This window comes from Dromiciops gliroides, chromosome 2 (genome assembly GCF_019393635.1).
Source record: "Dromiciops gliroides isolate mDroGli1 chromosome 2, mDroGli1.pri, whole genome shotgun sequence".
NCBI lineage: Eukaryota > Metazoa > Chordata > Mammalia > Microbiotheria > Microbiotheriidae > Dromiciops > Dromiciops gliroides.
In genome coordinates this window covers 73,272,735-73,291,236 of record NC_057862.1, presented here as the reverse complement: position 1 = coordinate 73,291,236, position 18,502 = coordinate 73,272,735, and the positions used below count along the sequence as shown (strand labels likewise).

General features: G+C 44.0%; 1 protein-coding gene across 1 annotated transcript; it reads right to left on the bottom strand.

Annotated features, from left to right (window-relative positions):
- Positions 1-671: 671 nt before the first annotated feature.
- LOC122742573 (synaptotagmin-15-like) lies at positions 672-17,532 on the bottom strand. Its single transcript, XM_043986882.1, has 8 exons — positions 17,384-17,532; positions 13,937-14,126; positions 12,880-13,022; positions 11,294-11,595; positions 8,895-9,065; positions 7,096-7,216; positions 2,742-2,921; positions 672-1,783 (listed from the first exon to the last, which is right to left on the bottom strand). Exons 1-8 carry the CDS (start codon positions 17,388-17,390, stop codon positions 1,647-1,649), a joined length of 1,251 nt encoding a protein of 416 aa, XP_043842817.1. The 5' UTR covers positions 17,391-17,532; the 3' UTR covers positions 672-1,646.
- Between the last annotated feature and the right edge of the window lie 970 nt (positions 17,533-18,502).

Sequence of the window (18,502 nt, the reverse complement as noted above, 5' to 3'; positions counted from 1 at the left end):
AGGGTTCTCTGCAATGGATAAAACACTTTAAAAAGGAAAACACCCCATCCCAGCTTCCCATTGTTAATCTCCTGTTTTTCTTCCTTCCTTGGCAATATGGCAAAGTGACAAATGAAAACTGTACCTAGACACCACTTCATGTAAAATATATTTTTTTGTTTTTGTTTTTGTTTTTTGTTTTGTTTTGTTTTTGTTTTTTAGTGAGGCAATTGGGGTTAAGTGACTTGCCCAGGGTCACACAGCTAGTGAGTGTTAAGTGTCTGAGGCCGGATTTGAACTCAGGTCCTCCTGACTCCAGGGCCGGTGCTCTATCCACTGCGCCACCTAGCTGCCCCCATGTAAAATATTAAAGATGCGTTTGCTGTTTATTTTGTATTTACACAAGGTGGTTGATAACTTAAACTCAACTGCCAATTCTACAAGGCCATTCCTTTGGATCCTGGCTCACAGATTCTGTTGTGAGCTGCCCTGGCATATAGTAGGCACTAAATAAATGTCCATTGAATCCAAACATCAACCTCCCAAAACAATGACTACACCTGAGACAAGTGCCTTCTGGGAACCAGTGAAGAAAATGACGGCCAGCCTTGGTTTAGAAGTATTTTAATGACCAGAAGAGTATGGGAATATGCAATGGCTTAAGATAGTCAAAGTACAGGAAAGCACAGAAGCCAAGAGATTTGACAAGCCCTGGCCAGGGAACCCTCACAATAAGGGTCATACTTTCTTCATCAGGAATTTCACTGTAGTTGTCCAGTCCCCATCTCAGTCCCTTAGAACAATATCTGCAGGTATTGCATCATCCAAATCATTTTGACTTAGACAATCTATAGTCTACTACAGCCAACTTATATGTCCCCTCTACTTTTGATGTTTGTACCATTTCTTTGCTCTGAAGAGCTTCTTTTCCAACTAGCCCAGAAAACATTCTTGTTGCCAAGTAACTTCATTCCACCTTGAGGTCACGGGATCACTGGGATGGGTCCTATGTTCCAGAGCCCTAATGCCCACATCTAGAGGTAGGGGTCACATGAGGTTCAAGTAAACAAGTGATAAGTCATCTCTTACTGTAACCAACTGCCTCAATCCATATGTAGTTCTCATTGACACAATGGCCTAAAAGTCCCGCGGACAGTATTTTCCTAGCTTTTTCCTATTCCTATCCTCTCAAAATAATATTTCCCTTTGTGGCTGAATACAGAAGTGGGTCTGCCTACAAAATAGTGCTCACATGTGCTGAGAGGAATTGAATTTCAGAGAAGATCAAAGTTTGTCTCACTGACATCTATGCTATTCAGCAAACAGTCCGAGTGCCTGAAATTCTGACTTAACTTCAGCTCTAAAGGTTCCAAAACAGGACTCTTGTATTCCACAAGAGAGAAAAGAGGGCATTTTATTAGGACTTTCCCTATGCTAACCAAGGAAAGATGAGGCCCTATTTCTGGCATAGAACTAGTGAGGACATCTTCCCTTATCCTGTTAGAGTCTGCTCCCTGTGTACACAACTCTGCTAGGAAGCCATACTGGTGGTTCTGCTAGCGTTTGGGGAAACAGAGATGACACCTTGTCCTTAGGTCACAGATTTCTAAAGGAAGAGAAGCAGTTTCCAAAGCAGAGAAGTCGCTGTCCCTGAAGACCAGGTGCAGTTAGGTGCTTCCAGAGAGCGAGTGCCACCTCTTCACCAGTTCCTTGGGCTTATTGATCATCTCATTCCAGTGTTCTAATTCTTTCCCCCTTGTGTACATGAAGGGTCCTACTACCACACGGCCCAGCTGATGGCTCTCTGGATTGAAAAGGGGGAGAGAGAGGGAAAGGCAGCATAGTTACTCTCTTCTGTACATGATTGGATTTACCTCAGCAACACATTTGAGTTACTTCTCACCCTCACTTTAAGGAAGTAGCAAATTCTTTCTCCATCATACAGACAGAAAAACAGGCCATCAGTTATAGCCTTTGAACTTGTATTCCAAAATCTGTGGCCATATCTTTTTTTTTTTTTTCAGGGCGATGGGGGTTAAGTGACTTGCCCAGGGTCACACAGCTAGTAAGTGTCAAGTGTCAGAGGCCGCATTTGAACTCAGGTCCTCCTGAATCCAGGGCCAGCGCTTTATCCACTGCGCCACCTAGCTGCCCCCCATATCTTCTTTCAAACAGTGATGGTAGGGAATCCTCCAAAATTCAAATATCCAACATGGGCCTCTCTTTTCTAATAGTAACCTGTGGAGGAATTATCATATGATGGATGGAGGGACAGGACATCCTCGATTCAGATCCCTCCTCGGACACTTATTAGCACTTCCACCCTGGGTAAGCAAACACTTAACCTCTCTCTCAGCCTTGGTCTCTTCAACATGGGAACTGAAGTCAGTAAGACCTAAGTTCAGATCTGGCCTCAGACCCTTACTTGCTGTATGACCCTGGGCAAGTCACAACCTCTGGTTAAATGGGGATAATAATAGCACCTGATTCACAGGGTATTTGTGAGGATCAAGTAAGATGATCATTGGAAAGCACTTAGCACAATGTATGGCATATTGCAGGTGCTTCTCTCTCTCTCCATCCATCCATCCATCCATCCATCCATCCATCCATCCATCCATCCATCCATCCATCCATCCATTCATCTATAATAGTTAACATTTGTTAACTATTATTATTACTGCTGCTGTTACTACAGCCACTATAAAGTCATTTGAAGTCTGAACATCTGAGCCCTGGGTCAGAAAGATAAACTGCCTTACTGTCCCCTTCTGTGTTCTGTAGCACCGTCAGGCTCAGACTCGCAGTGTCCAGTTCCACAGGATCAGCCTTGAAGCTAAAAGTCTCATTATACACAGGATTGGGAGAGCCCAGCACAGCAGAGGTCTTCTTGCATTTGACGAATTTGTTGTGGTTCATCAGCGACACTTTGACAAACACACCTAAAGAAACCAAGTTGAGAATCACCGGGAGATTGCATAGTGGATGCCAAAAAGACACCCCCATTTGTCTCCTCCCTGGGAAGGCCATAAAACCTCTGTACTGAAAACAAGTCTCTATGGAAGCATCCTGACAGAATAAATCAGTCAGCAGGAGCCCAACACCCATTCCCACCTGTTAAGCTGCAGACAGGCTGAAAGAGACATGGATTTTCCACTCCTTCCCCACTTCCAGAATAGGTCCAATTTGGCAAAATGGCTACTGTGCCCTAGGAACTGAGCCAAGGTGACCTATAACCACTGCAGCCAGGGCCATTATCAAAGGAAACAGGGGCTAATTATTTCAATGTCTTTCTCGCCTGACTATCCATCTTAAGGAAAAGCTTAGTGACAGCTTTTCCTTCCTCCCAGGCTTTGGAGAGCATTCACTGTCCCAGACAAGATTTTTGCTTATTTGAAAATAATCCAAGACTCTGGCACCACATTCACCCAAGGAGCAAACAATCTCATAGCAACTACATTTCCAAGCCAGCCCATGGTCCCTCCAGGAGTCATGACCTTCCCAACATTCCTATTCCACAGGAACTCCACTTCTGCAATTAGGATTGATCTTAGGCTATGGGCTCTTGTGGCTTCTTTAATCCATAAGAGAAGCCCAAATCCTACCAAGCCTAAAGTGAAAAGAAAAAGTTGACTCCATTTCTAGGGAAAATGGAAAAAGGTAATAAGAAACGGGGGAGAAAAAAGGACACCAAAACATGTCAATGACCCAGTCCCTGGCTTCTTCTCCCTACCCTGTGTCCTCTCCACCCTATGCTCTGACTCTGTCCTTTCCTTAAATGAGCTCCCAGCCTCAGGGGAGTGGGGGTGGGGGTAAAAGCTTGGCATGGACACAAATCAATATTACGCAAGGAAGACTGAGATTAGTGTGGTAGGGAGACTAGGGCAGAGCCCTGGGGGTGGCAGGGAGGAAGAGGGGAGATCATAAGTGACTGAGAAGTAGAGGAAGGCTTCATGGAGGAGCTCAAAGAAAGGGAATTGTAGGCATAAAAGAAGGGGTGGAAGGAGGCATGGAGGAGGAAGATTTCAGGGCACACCCACAGAAACTAGTTTAGAGGATCAAATAACCAACATAGATACTCAGCCCAGTCTCAGAGAAGCCCTTTAAGAAGTAGTTCAAGTCAGGGCAGTGAGGTGGCACAGTGGATAGAACACTGGCCCTGGAGTCAGGAGGTCCTAAATTCAAATCTGATCTCAAACACTTACCAGCCATGTGACCCTGGGGAAATCACTTAACTCTGATTGCCTCAAAAGAAGAAAAGAATAAGTAGTTTAAGTCCCATCTTCTACACCTTTACCTTTTTTGTGTTATATAGTAACTGGCAAAACCTAAGGACCCCTTCTCAGAAAAAAATGTTGTCAAATGCATAGCACTACAAAGAAACCAATTATATTGAAATAAGTTGTGTATATATACTTATATGTATGTGTGTATGTATGTTATGTATATGTGTATGTATGTGTGTGCAATTAGGTGGCACAAAGGATAGAGCTCCAGGCCTAGAGTCAGGAAAACTCATCTTCCTGAGTTCAAATACAGCCTCAGGGGCAGCTAGGTGGCACAGTGGATAGAGCACTGGTCCTGGAGTCAGGAGGACCTGAGTTCAAATGCGGCCTCAGACACTTAATACTACTAGCTGTGTGACCCTAGGCAAGTCACTTAACCCCAATTGCCTCACCAAACCCCCCCCCCAAAACCAAACGAAAACAAACAAATACAGCCTCAGACATTAGCTGTGGGACCCTGGGCAAGTCATTTAACCCCATTTGACTCAATTTCCTCATTTGTGGTTTTTTGGGTTTTGTTTTGTTTTGTTTTTGTGAGGCAATTGGGGTTGTATTTGTTATGATTTGTTACTATACTCTATCCACTGTGCCACCTAGCTGCCCCCAATTTTCTCATTTGTAAAATAAGCTGGAGAAAATTGGGAAAGCACTCCAATATCCTTGTCAAGAAAACCCCAAATGGGGTCACAATGAGTCAGACACAACTGAAAGCACACACACATATATATGCATATATATGTGTATGTGTATAGATGCATATATATATTTTTGTTATTTACATATGTTTATGGACCCCTACACAAAGCCTTTGCTTTTCCACCCGCAACTACTCATGCCCTCCATCCCTAAATTGTATTTCTTTGCATTTATCATCTTTATATTTAGTTTACATCTGCTTCTCCACGTACTAGTGAGCTCCTTCAGAGACCGGATTACTGCTTCCTTTGTATGATTATCCCTACCAACAAGCACAGCATCTGGCATTTACCGACATGCTTTTTGATTGATAACTCAGAAGCTGTCTAATCCATTTCTCTTATTTTACAGATTTGGTAACTGAGCCCCAGCAAGGCGATTACCCAAGGTTATGGCTAGTAAGCATCTGAGGTGGGATTTGTACCCAGGTCCTCTGACTTCAGAGCCAGCATTCTTTGTTTTTTAATTAAAAATAATTTTTATGTGGCTTTAGAGTTTTAAAAAATGTACATTTGTATATGGATTTGATAGCATAAAACTGACAATAGTTCAAAACAAAAGTGAGGTCATGTTGTAGGGACTCAAGAAAAACAGGAAAATCACCTACCTTCCTCATTTTGCTCTCCCCAAATCAAAGTCATACTGTATTAGAGATAAAGAGTATTAATTTTACCAGCTTATATAGAACTTTCCCTTCTTGCTAAAAATCTTCCCTTGTTTCTTGTTTGTTTTGGTTTTTGTTTGTTTGTTTGTTTTTTGCAGCGCAATTGGGGTTAAGTGACTTGCCCAAGGTCACACAGCTAGTAAGTGTCAAGTGTCTGAGGCCGGATTTGAACTGAGGAACTCCTGAGTCCACTGCGCCACCTAGCCGCCCCTTGTTTCTTGTTTTTAAAGAAGTTCTCTAAAAGTTATAGAGACTGCATTTGAAATATGACTAAATGGACACAAGCTATGATGTAAACAAAGGATTTAAGCAGAATATGCACTCCTTATCAATAACGATTTAAGAGCAAGATTTTACATGGATGATTATTGATCAAAGAACAACTTTTCATTTGAAGGAATTAGTTCATGTTGACATTTATACCATTATATAAATGGTAAGCCATATCACATCCTCCAATAAATTCAATCATTTGTTTATAGATTTGGTTTTTTTAAACTAAATGTCTTGGTAACATAATGCTGCCAATAAATTAAATAAGCCAAAAATCTCTACTTAGAGCCAGCATTCTTTATACTATATCAAATAGTGGAAGGGAGTACAGTATAGTAACAAATCATAACAAATACAATGAGTTGAAGGAACTAAGAATGTTGAGCCTGAAAACTACATGACTTAGGCTGGATATGCTGGCTAGTTTCAAACATCTGAAGGGCCGTCATGGGAAAAGGGGATTAGATTTGCGGCTTAGCTCCCAAGGGCAGAATGACATGGGCTTTGGATGATATCTGCCAAGTTTTGGTGGGAGGAAAACCTTAACCTAATTATTAAAACTATCTTGAAGCAGAAAGACCTGCTTTGGCAGGGAGTGGGGTCCCTATCACAAGTGGTCTTCAAGCCAAAACTGGATGACCGCCTTGTGAGGGGAGTTATATGAAATAATCTTGTTCAGGGACATCAAATGGACTCTGAGATTTCTTCTGGCTCTGAAATTCTGTGATTCTGTGGGATTTGAAGAAATGGATTGTGAAGGGCAATGGCTTTGTCCCTCCTCCCCAGCTGTGCACACTGAAAAAGGTAAGACTAAAAGGCTCCAAAACCCAACCACGTTGTTAGGGCGAATTTTACTAGTAGAAAGTTGATCCCCTTGGGCAGGAATTCTTAATCTGGGAGCCACAGGCTCTAAGCCCATGGATTGATTTCTGGGATTCTGTGATCCTGTATGAGGAAAAAATATTCCATCCTTTTTTCACTAACCTCTAACTGAAATTTGGCATTTGCTTTATGAATGTCAGCAACAGAATACCATTCTGAGAAATGGGTCCATAGGCTTCACCAGACTGCCATCCAAAAAGAAAAAAAGGTACAAAAAGTTAAGAACCCCTGCCCCCAGGGTTTCCAGACTGGAGGGCCAAATACGGGAGGCTCAATTCCTGGACATCATCTCAGCAAAAGGGAAGCAGAACTCACTGACAACATTCCTGTCATCCTGGAACTTCAAGCCCTTGGCTCTCAGCACCACTACGGTCAGGCGGCCCAGATAGTCATTGTAGCTGAGAGAGAATTGGATGTCCCCAAACTCGGAAGGGGGCTGTCGAGAACAGAATGAACAGTCAGGTTCAGAGAAGAGATTTGTCAGGGAGGCATAGCAAGGGGCTTCCATGAAACCCTAAACCCCTAGCCTTCTCTGACAGCCCACCATGCCAACTATGACGCTGGAATACTCTCTCCCTACCTTCCCAGTTAGCCTCCCTAGCTTTCTTCAAAGCCCACTTCCTATAGAAGGCCTGTTCTGATTCTCCCAGATATATACTATATGTTCACCCCGATATATACTATATGTTTTTTCTGTATAGTTTTTATCTACTTATATGTGCAAACATTGTTTCCCTAGATAAAACATAAGCTCCTATTCTTTGTCTTTGAATCACTAGAACCTAGCACAGTTTCTTGCACATAGTAGGTACTTTGCTAGGTATACCTGCTGATTGATAATTCATCTTTACAATCCCTTCTACCTCCAAATCTATGATCTCATGATCACAATCAGGTCAACAAAACAAAGACCTTGAAATTAGAACACTTGCATCTAAGTAACCCCTTTCTGGACAATTTCCTTAAGTGCTCTACAAATAATATCCTCCACAAACATTTCTGCATCTCTGAGAAATAAATTTTGTCGGTAATTAATGTTTGCTGATTCTTTTCACCATTTCCCGTACAGAAGGCACAACAGTTAGATGGTTTCCTGGCCTCATCCACGGTAGGTGCTACTTTACAAGACTGTCCCTTAAGGGAAGGTCAGTAGTTTGGGATTTGTTTGTTTTTTCCCCCACCCCTGTTACCCTGACAATCAGGGCAAGAGAAGAATATGGTGCATTCCCATGGGTCCCCCTCCCCATCTCTACAAAGTCATGGGTGGGGGGAGAGGTCTTCTTATGTCTCTTCTATGGAGCCACGATTGTTCTTTGTAATTTTACAACTTTCATTTTTGATCGCTTTCTGGTTATCGTTCTTCCTTTTTACCCCAAACTGATTCTTTTTTTTTTTTTTTTTTGCTGGGCAATGAGGGTTAAGTGACTTGCCTAGGGTCACACAGCTAGTTAGTATCAAGTGTCTGAGGACGGATTTGACCTCAGGTCCTCATGAATCCAGGGCCGGTGCTTATCCACTTTGACACCTAGCTGCCCGCCAAACTGATTCTTTTTTTTTTTTTTAGTGAGGCAATTGGGGTTAAGTGACTTGCCCAGGGTCACACAGCTAGTGAGTATTAAGTGTCTGAAGCCGGATTTGAACTCAGGTACTCCTGAATCCGGGGCCGGTGCTCTATCTATTGCGCCATCTAGCTGCCCCCGGTTGTTTGGTTTTTTTTTCTTTTTTTTCCAAACTGATTCTTAATAATCTAAACTGGAGGGAGGGGTTTCTTTGCTGGCTGGACACCTAGCTGCGGTGGTCTCTAGAACAAGAACCCAAACAATCATTACACACCCATCCAAAGCAGCATGGGGCACTGAAAATGTCACTGGATTTAGAGTTGGAGGAACCTGAGTTCGAGCAAGTCACTTAAAAAGAAAATGGGGCCTCAGTTTCCTCCTCTGTAATATGAAAGAATTGGACTAAATGGCTTTCAAGGTCCCTTCCCCAAGCTTCAATGATCTTTACAAAATCCACCCCAGTGTTCTGTTGGAACCCAGCCCATAACCTAGGAAGTCTGCTCCAACACAGGGCGGTATTCGATTAATTAATTTAACCTTTCATTTGTCACCTACCTCCAGGCTCTCTGCTTCCAAGTCTCTCCAGACAATGGGCCGACTATGGCTTGTTAGCATCTCATCTTTCAGTGGGAAGAGCACTTGGCCCAGCAGGTGATGTTTCCTTTGCTTGTCTACGTGGAAAACTGAAAACTTCAGCATCCTTTGAGTGACTGTTCTACTGGATACCTGAGTGGGGTGGGGAAGGAACCCAAGACCAAGTCAAGTGCCAAATAGGGAGATTGCTTTGGTTTTCAATTAACAAGCATTTATTTTCTCTCTCTTCCACCTACCTTCTTTCCATTGAAGATGGGGGAGAGAAGGGAAAGGGGGGGGGGACAGAAACTATCTAGTAACATATATGTATATATATAAAATCAAGCAAAACAAACGCTCCCCATTGTCCAGGTCTAAAAATGTATGTTTAGGTCTGTACCCATAAGCCATCACTTCCCTGTCAGAAGGTGGGTAGCAAGCTTCATCAGTCCTCTGGAATCCTGCTTGGCCATTGCATCGATCAGTTATTAAAAATCTTTCATAGTTGTTTGTCTTTACAGCATTGTTATACTGTATAAATTATTTTCCTACTTCTACTCCACTCTGCATCTGCTCAAAAAAAGTCTTCCCAAGTTTCTCTAAATTCTTTCTATTCATCATTTTTATGGTATAAGAATATTCCATTACATTCATATGGCACAATTTGTTTAGCCACGGCCTACTGATGTAGCCCTTGTTTGTCCATCTTGTCCACAAAGATATCATGGGATACTTTATCAGATGCCTTGTTAAAACCCACACACATTTCATTCCCATAATCTTATAAGTCTGGCAACTCTGTCAACCATCCTGTACTTGTACAACACTTATTTCCCTTCTTTTATTACTAAGTACTGGCATGCTGCTAAAAACAGGCTTGTTTTTAAATAAAGCTAATGACCCCAGGGATCCAAGTTGCATCACCTCCTGGATAGATGCTACGTCTTGCTCCATTATTCTTTTTTTTTTTTTAGGTGCTCCATTATTCTTGAAAATGCTTTTTCAAATAAAATCTGGTCTAAATTCCTTCCAAATATCCTATTATCTACTTCTATAATAATACTAAGACATCTTAATTTCTTTCTTTCTTTCTTTTTTTTTTTTTGTGAGGCAGTTGGGGTTAAGTGACTTGCCCAGGGTCACACAGCTAGTAAGTGTTAAGTGTCAGAGGCTGGATTTGAACTCAGGTACTCCTGAATCCAGGGCCGGTGCCTTATCCACTGTGCCATCTAGCTGCCCATATATCTTAATTTCTAATACTGTATTTCAACAAGCTGTGGTAATTGAATGTAATGGTATACTATTGTGGCAAAAGAAATGATGAGCAGGTGGATTTCAGAAAAACCTGGAAAGACTTACATGAACTGATGCTAAGTGAAGTGAGCAGAACCAGGAGAATATTGTACATAGTAACAAGTAACATTGCGCAATGATCAACAATGAACAATTCACTCTTCTTAGCAATACAATGATCCAAGACAATTCCAAAAGATTCATGATGTGGAAATGCTATCTACATCTAGAGAAAGAACTGATGGAGTCTGAATGCGGATCAAAGCATAGTATTTTCACTTTTTTTTAGTTTGGTTTTTTTGTGTGATTTTTCCCTTTTGTTGTTTCTTCCTTCACAACCCAACTATATGGAAATATTTAACATGATTGTGCAAGTACAACCTATATCAGATTGCTTGCTGTCTTGGGGATGGGGAGAGGAAAGGGAGAGAGGGAGAAAAATTTGGAACTCAAAAAAATCTTTCAAAAAATGAATGTTGAAAACTCTTTACATGTAATTGCAAAAAATAAAATACTATTAACATTTTAAAATACTGTCATTTAAGTAGACAAATGCTTGAGTGCCTGTTATGTTAAGTGCGGCTTGTGATTTTTTACATTTTTATTTATTTATTTTTTACTGAGCAATGGTGCTGTAGTTGCCAGTCCTGGAGAACCCCACCGCACTCCACCCACCCCCTGCCTTCTCTCTGAGATTTCCTTCTATTTGCTCTGTATATATCTTATATGTAACTAGTTATTTACATGTTGGCTCCTCCATCAGAATATGAGCTTATTGTGGGTAGGGACTATTTTTGTAGTACCGCTCCCCTTTTTTGTATCCCCATTGTAAATATGCTTAATGAATGCTTGTTGAGGTACTGAGGACAACAAAAGTACCACTGCATACACGGGGAACTAAAAGGATTCCCTTGAACCCCACAGGGCCCACTCTGATGCTCTGATTGATAAAGCTAACGAGTTTATTAGGAGGATACAAGGGGTGGTGGACAGAAAGAAAAAGCGGCAAACTCCCTTCCAAACAAGCCCCAAACCTTCCCAGGATGCACCTCTGGGCTGCCCTATTTCGTGTCCCAGGGAGTCAGTACCTGGAAAATGAAGTTCTCGTCGAATTGCGGGTTGGCAGTTTTGCGCTTCATTTTGGACTGCAGAAAGCGCCGCTCATCAGGCAGCAGATAGAGCTTCACCAGGGGACTGCACGTCTCTGACGAGGAGGGGGTCTGCAACTTCCGGGCCTTGATCAGGCCCACGAGGAGCCTCTCGGACTCTTGTTCATACTCGACTGTGAACCACAGCCTCCCCAGGCAGCCTTCGGGGAAGTCCGTCTCACTCTTGTCCTCAGGAAATCTGTAAAGTTCTGGATTGATTGTCCCAAACACATAGGCACCCCCTGCAACAGACACCGGGAGCTTCAAAAGCAGGAGGACTCACCAATACATAACAGAGACCGAAAACTACCTTGGGACTACTTCCGGGTTTTTTTCTACAAGGCAGTGGGGGAGGGGGTTAGGAATTAGTGATTAGCTTTCTCTGCTGTTAATTCATCAGTTTGTTTCCCCCTTAGAGTTCTTGGTGTCTTGGACCCTAAAAATAGGTAAAATTGCTTTCTTTCTTGTGTGTAACTCTTGTTTTTGGTGAGGCAATTGAGGTTAAGTGACTTGCCCAGGGTCACACAGCTAGTAAGTGTCAAGTGTCTGAGGCTGGATTTGAACTCAGGTCCTCCTGACTCCAGGGCCAGTGCTTTATCCACTTCACCACCTAGCTGCCCCTGTGTATAACTCTTAATTTGGAGAAATGTGAGAGGTCATGAGAATCAAAGGAAGTATCTACTACTACATCTTATTAGTCACAGGACCTAGAACTTTTCCAGCCCTTCCTATTATTCCCCTCTGCACATTCTATACTCCAGCCAAACTGGTTAACCCTTTGCCCACCTCCCTCCCCAAACCCCACCAAAAGATACTGTTCTCTGCCACCTCTGTGCCTTTGCTCACTTTGTTCCCAATGCCTGGAATGCTCTCACTCCATTCACCTTCTAGACGCCTATTTTTTTTTAAGGAACTAACAAAAAAATATGCTTCGATCTATATTCAGAAACCATCAGTTCTTTCTCTATAGTTGATTGTATTTTTCATAAATCCTTTGGAGTTGTCTTAGATCACTACATTGCTGAAAATAACCAAGTTATTCACAGCAGATCATCTTAGAATATTGCTGTTATTTTGTATACAGTACATTTCATTCTGCATCAGTTCATGTAGGTCTTTCCAGGTTTTTTCTGATAGCATCCTGCTCATCATTTGTTTATAGTAAACTACATTTATATAGTACTTTGGATGCCTATTTTTAAGGTCCAACTCAAATGCTGCCTCCTCCATGAAGTTCCCTCTGATCTCTAGACAGAATAGTCACGATCATAACTATTCTGCCCCCTCTGGATAATCAATAGCACTTTGACAACTCCTTAATGTATTTTCATTTAAAAAAAAACCAAACCTTTGTATTATGGTTAATTTGGTCTATGTTATCACTTTACTAGACTAGGTCCATGAGGATTGGAACCCCATAAGATCTAAACTTTATATCTATCCCACCACTATCAAAGAATTCAGTATACAGAAGGAACATAATAAATGTCTATGGAATAAGTAGAGCCTGAGTGCAGTCTACTCACCAAGTGAATGAAAAGATGTTCGAGGCAGAAATTCTGGGGCAATGTAGGGATCACTCTCATCCTGGATCCTCTCTCCATTGGTCAAAGTAATCCAATTTCGGCCATGGAAGGAGGGAGGAACAACAAATGGGATACCTTGGGTTCTGTTTACATAAGCAAGTAAAGATGGAAGAAGTGAACAAAGCAGAATAAAAGAAGATAAATCAGGGAATGGGCCCATAAAGCAAGAATGAGGAGGTGAGGGGGGCATATAGAAAGTACCAATTCTCCGTCTGGGTATCTTATGGTAGCCCCCCCCCCCAGGTCTTCACAAATAGAATCAAACAGAAGGACCCTTAGGCCTGACCAGCTGCCCTCCTAGGCAGCTGGTAGCACAGTGGATAGAGCACAGGGCCTGGAAGCAGGAAGACCTGAGTTCAAATCCAACCTCAGACACTTGCTATCTGTGTAACTTTGGACAAGTTACTTAACCTCGGTTTCCTTAATTGAAAAAGGGAGATAATAACAGCACTTAACTTCCAAGGTTGTTTCGAGGATCAAAAAAGCACTTAGCACAACTGGCATGATATAAATGCTTGCTATCATTATTATGATTACTATGCCCTCCAGACTCTAACCAAAACTTCCATCTGACTTGCTGCTGCTCCCTAAGGATCCTTGGGTCTTGCCACCTTCCCTGCAGCTGAACCGTCATAAATATTTTGTTTTTCCCAATTATAGTGTGAGTTCCTTGGAAGCAAGGGACTGTCTTCTTTTTTTTTTTTTTGGTGCCTATTCCTAGTGCTTGGAACTCAGTAAGTACTTAACAAATGCCTTTTCCCCCCTTTCATTTATTCAGGAGTAGGAGCAAATCTCTATATTCTTCCATCACACCCAAGACCTCATCTTTTAGGGGAAAATGCCAAAGCCCCAAACCAAATCAGGTTACTAGGAGAAAAAGCTCACTTCAACAGATCAGAGATAGCCCAGCCCACTTTGTCTTGCTTATTGGGTCTTCCTGTCCTCCTCCCTTGGCCTCTCCTCTCCCATGCCAACAGGAGGACTGAAGGACATTCACCTGTTGGGCTGGGTCACTGCTGACTGGGAAGGCTGTTTCTCCTGTCCATCAGCAGGGGTTGACATTCCAGTAAGCTCTTCATAGGCAGGGGCGACACACAGCTTCTTCCAGAGATAGTACCCCATGATGCCAATCAGAAGCAGCAGCAACAGCCCAGAAATCACTCCACCTGCCACTAAGGTTACCTGTTCTGGGGCCACAAAGAAGCAGGCAGCACTTACTTTTAAATAAGAGCAAATGTGGAGGCTTCCTTCACTTTCATACCCCATACTTCCTCTGCTGAGCAGCCAGTTCTGAGGTCCCATTTCCTTAAACCCAAATATTGTCCCTTGATCCAGCTTCATCCCAGAGGATTTTCTCTATCACTTTCTCCTTTACTTTCTCCCACGTCTTTACCACCCAGCCCCCCTGCCCCCTACACATACTCTCTCTCTCTCTCTCTCTCTCTCTCTCTCACACACACACACACACACACACACACACACACACACACACATACTCCCTCACCACCAAGGTGCTAAGCAGGGGGCAGGATTTCAAGTAGAAGCAAAAAAAATCAAACAAGATTCCCCCCAAAAATTATCTCCCAAGAGCCCTTAATATTGCTTTCTGAGTCACAGGAAGCAGGAACTATAGTCATGTAAAAGTCACAGTAGAAAAAGTTTTAAAGTGGGGGCAAAAAAAGAACATCCTCAGATAGACAATGACTGGAATTTAGAGGAATTAAAATCCATGCAGAACAGAGCCACTCATCCTTGGCTACTCGTCTCTTTCCCTTTGTGGGGAAGTTAGTACCAAGTATTCAGCACAGTGCCTGCTGCTATATGATTCCTAGTGATGATGAGAGGCAGTGTGGTATAGTGGATGGAGAGCTGACCTTGGAGTCAAGAAGTAGCTTCATGATCTCCCTCGAACACCAACTGGCTAGAGGAGCCCAGGCAAGTCAACTTCCCCAGTACTCAACTAGACAAGTCTCAGTGTAGAGGTTGCCAAAAAAGCCTCTTTCAGCCCTCTCTGAATGGAGAGGATGGCCGTCCCAAATGAGACACCTAGTTCAAATGAGTTCCTCACCATGCGCTCTGTAAATGTTTTTCCCTCTACACATTCTTGATTTCTGATGAAAAGATACTTACTGCTCACAATCTTCTTCCAGTTTCCTCCTTAAGATTTTGCCAAATGAGTTTATATTCTAAACTGGTGATGTATGTATGCCCTTTGCCTTTAGCAAAAGAGAGCTTTGGTTAGACAAAAGTCTGAGGATCACCAGCTAAGGAATTAGTTAGTGCCCTGGCTACTACTACTAACGACATTTACCTCTGAGCACCTGGAGTGGCCCTGAATTTGGTAATAGGAAGAAAAAAACTGAGCTATGCATAAGCAACTGCAGCAAATATCTATTAATCCAGGGGGTTCAGGGGATAGGGTGGTAGGATTTAGAGTTGGGAAAAATCGAATGAAAATCCTGCCTCAGACATTTACTAACTGCATACTCCCGGCCAATTCATTTGATTTCTCAGCCTTGGTTTCCTGCACCAACCTTCCAGTATGGCAATGAGGACCACACAAGATAGCATATGTAAAGCATTTCGAAAACCCAAAATCGCTTTCCAATTGCTAGCTATTAAGTGCCTACTATGTGCAAAACATCCTACTAAGTGCTGGCATTACAAAAGCACCTAGGGGGGCAGCTAGGTGGCGCAGTGGATAGAGCACTGGCCCTGGAGTCAGGAGGACCTGAGTTCAAATTTGGCCTCAGACACTTAACACTAGCTGTGTGACCCTGGGCAAGTCACTTAACCCCAATTGCCTCACTAAAAAAAAAAAAAAAAAGCACCTAGGACGGATGATGACCTCTCTGTATATATTGTCTTCCTGGCCCAGAAACTGCTCTGAAAATGAACTTGGACTTAATTTTCTGCCTTTCTGTTTTCATAGGCACACCCACCAATTAAAACACCTCTTCCTTTTCCTTTCTCCAAGTCAGGACTGCTACTTAGCTCCCAGCCCAGATCACTTCTCTACAGGGCTTAAACCAGAAGCTTCTCCCAGAGGACTCAATCCACTTTAGAAAGAAAGAAATGCAAGACAAGCTGCAATGGGAAAGACTGAATTTAAACTTTCAACAGTTGGGTTCAAGTCAGAATTCCATTACATAAGTCCTAACCTTGACCCCTAAGAGCCTCAGTTTCTTCATCAATCAAGTAGGGGATTCTGTTTGTTTTACTTACCTGACAGAACCTTTGTGATGAAACTCGTTGATGTCTATAAAGCACTATATAAATGTGAGCTGCTGCACAGTCACAGAACACTAACTATAGACAAATAAGCATTTACACATTTCCCATTTCCATGGTACATACTGTTCCCCTGGGTGGGTGGCAATGTCTATCACTGGCTGTCCTGTAAGAGCAAGGCTACAGATTTGTTTTGGATGCCCCAGTTTCACCAACACCCCCCCTCCATCCTTCCCTAGTCCTAGTGCTAGCCCAAAGGAACCATTCCTGGGGAAGGGGCTGGTTTCTACTTCTTAGACAACAGCTCTGTAACATACCACCACCCCTCGCCCCAAACCACATCTGCCCCTTCTGCCCAGGATAACCACATCAAGCTTTCACGAGACTGTTTCCAATTAGCATCTGGAATACCTGGTACCCATAGAAGTCTCAGATTGGTAGTACAGTGGACAGAGGGTTGGGCCTGAAGTCAGGAAGACTTGAGTTTAAATCTCCCCTCAGACACTTACTAGCTGGGTAAGTCACTTAACCTCTGCCTCAATTTCCTCAACTGTAAAACGAACCCACCTCCTAGAGTTAATAGGAGGCTTACTTGAGGTCCTATTTGTAAAACTCTTAGCACAGAGCCCAGCACCAAGTCGGAGCTTAACCAAGCCACCCTCGAAGTGGTTCTGACATGGAGAAGCAAGGAAGGCCAACTTCTTGTGACCTTCATCTCCGTCCAGTCACCTGTGGAAATGGGAGATTCCCCAAATCCCTCCTTATTTTCTCACATGCTATTAAGGTGGTGGGATGGTAGGAATCGGCTGAGTCCGCTTCTTACAAGAGGGATGTGTGAGCTCACAAATACAGCTTTTCTTCCAGTCGGACCCCCTTCCCAGTTCCCTGCCCGGCTGCCCTCCCCAGCTGCTGCCCTCCCACAGTCAGTCACCTGTGAGCCGCCCTGGACACGAACCCCAAGGCCGAGCAAGCCCGGTGTCCCTGGGGGAGGAGAGGCTCGGTCCCCCAGCTTCAGGGTAGGGAGTGGGGCTGTGCGCTCCCCCGCCAGGCTCTCCAGGCACACCTGAAGGCAAAGCGTGGCTTTCAGGAACAAGTGCCCAAGACAGCCAAATGCGGGGAGGGTCCCTGGCCACCCGCCTACTCAAAAGCATCCCCAGATGACAGGCGCCTCCTAACTTGGTCCCTCAATTTGGGGACCTGCCAGGGCACTTACCAGGCATGAGGCTGGGGAGCAGCCGGGGTGTCCAGAGGCGGACCAGGGGCACGGGAACCTGGCTGCCGCTCCCCACCTTAGGGGTGGCACAGGCACAGCTGCAGTAGCGGCCTCTGGGCTCCCCTGACCAGGGACAACCAGGAGGTGATTTTCCCCCCACGTGGATGTCCCGGACCTTCGGCCGCTCGCTGACCTGAGACAAGCGAGCGCCAGATCCGGGCTCCTGCTGTGTCTCCCGCTCCGGCTCCGGCTCTGGCTCTGGCTCTGGCCCCGGCTCTGGCCCCGCGCGGAGTCTCCGCCCCTTCAGAACTGACTTGGGGAGCGCCCCAGGATTTAAAGGACTGCGCTGGCTGGAGAGCCTTGAGGAAGGGGGAAGGGGGAAGGGGGAAGGGGAAAGGGGGCGGGCCCGCTCTCCCTCTTTCCTTCCCCCTCTCCCCAACACCTCCCCGCAAGAGCCAGGCAAGTGTGCTGCTGCCTCCCTGGCCCTGAATTTGGCTCGTTCCCTCTGCTAGCTGGTGTCTGTCGGGTGGAATGAGTTGGCGGCAGGTGTCTGTCTGGTGGCCACCGGCTCCACCCTGATATCGCTGGAAAAGGGCCCAAGTAGTGAGTGCTGCCTGCCATGGCCAGGGCGCTGGGGTAAACAGTGGGAATTGGGTAAGACATTTGGCCAGATGGGTAATATAGGTATTATTTGCCCCATTTTGCAGATGAGAAAAATGGAGCTGGGAGAGGTGTTAACTGATTTGCCCACTATCATAGAGCTACTAAGTATCAGAGATACATGATTTGACTTCCTTTAAGTCCCAACTAAAATCCTACCTTCTACAGGAAGCATTCCCCAACTCCTCTTAATTCCAAATGCCTTTCCTCTGTTATTTCCCCTCCTATTTATCCTGTATATAGCTTGCTTTGTATATATTTATTTTCATGTTGTCTCTTCCATTAGATTGTAAGCCCCTTGAAGGCAGGAACTGTCTTTTGCCTCTTTTTGTACTCTCCACTCTTAACACAAGGGCACATAGTAGGCTCTTAAATATTTCTTGATTGATTGATTTGAACCCAGATCTTTGTATCTCCAAACACAGCTTAACCAACTACTCCATTATTGCTGCTCACTGA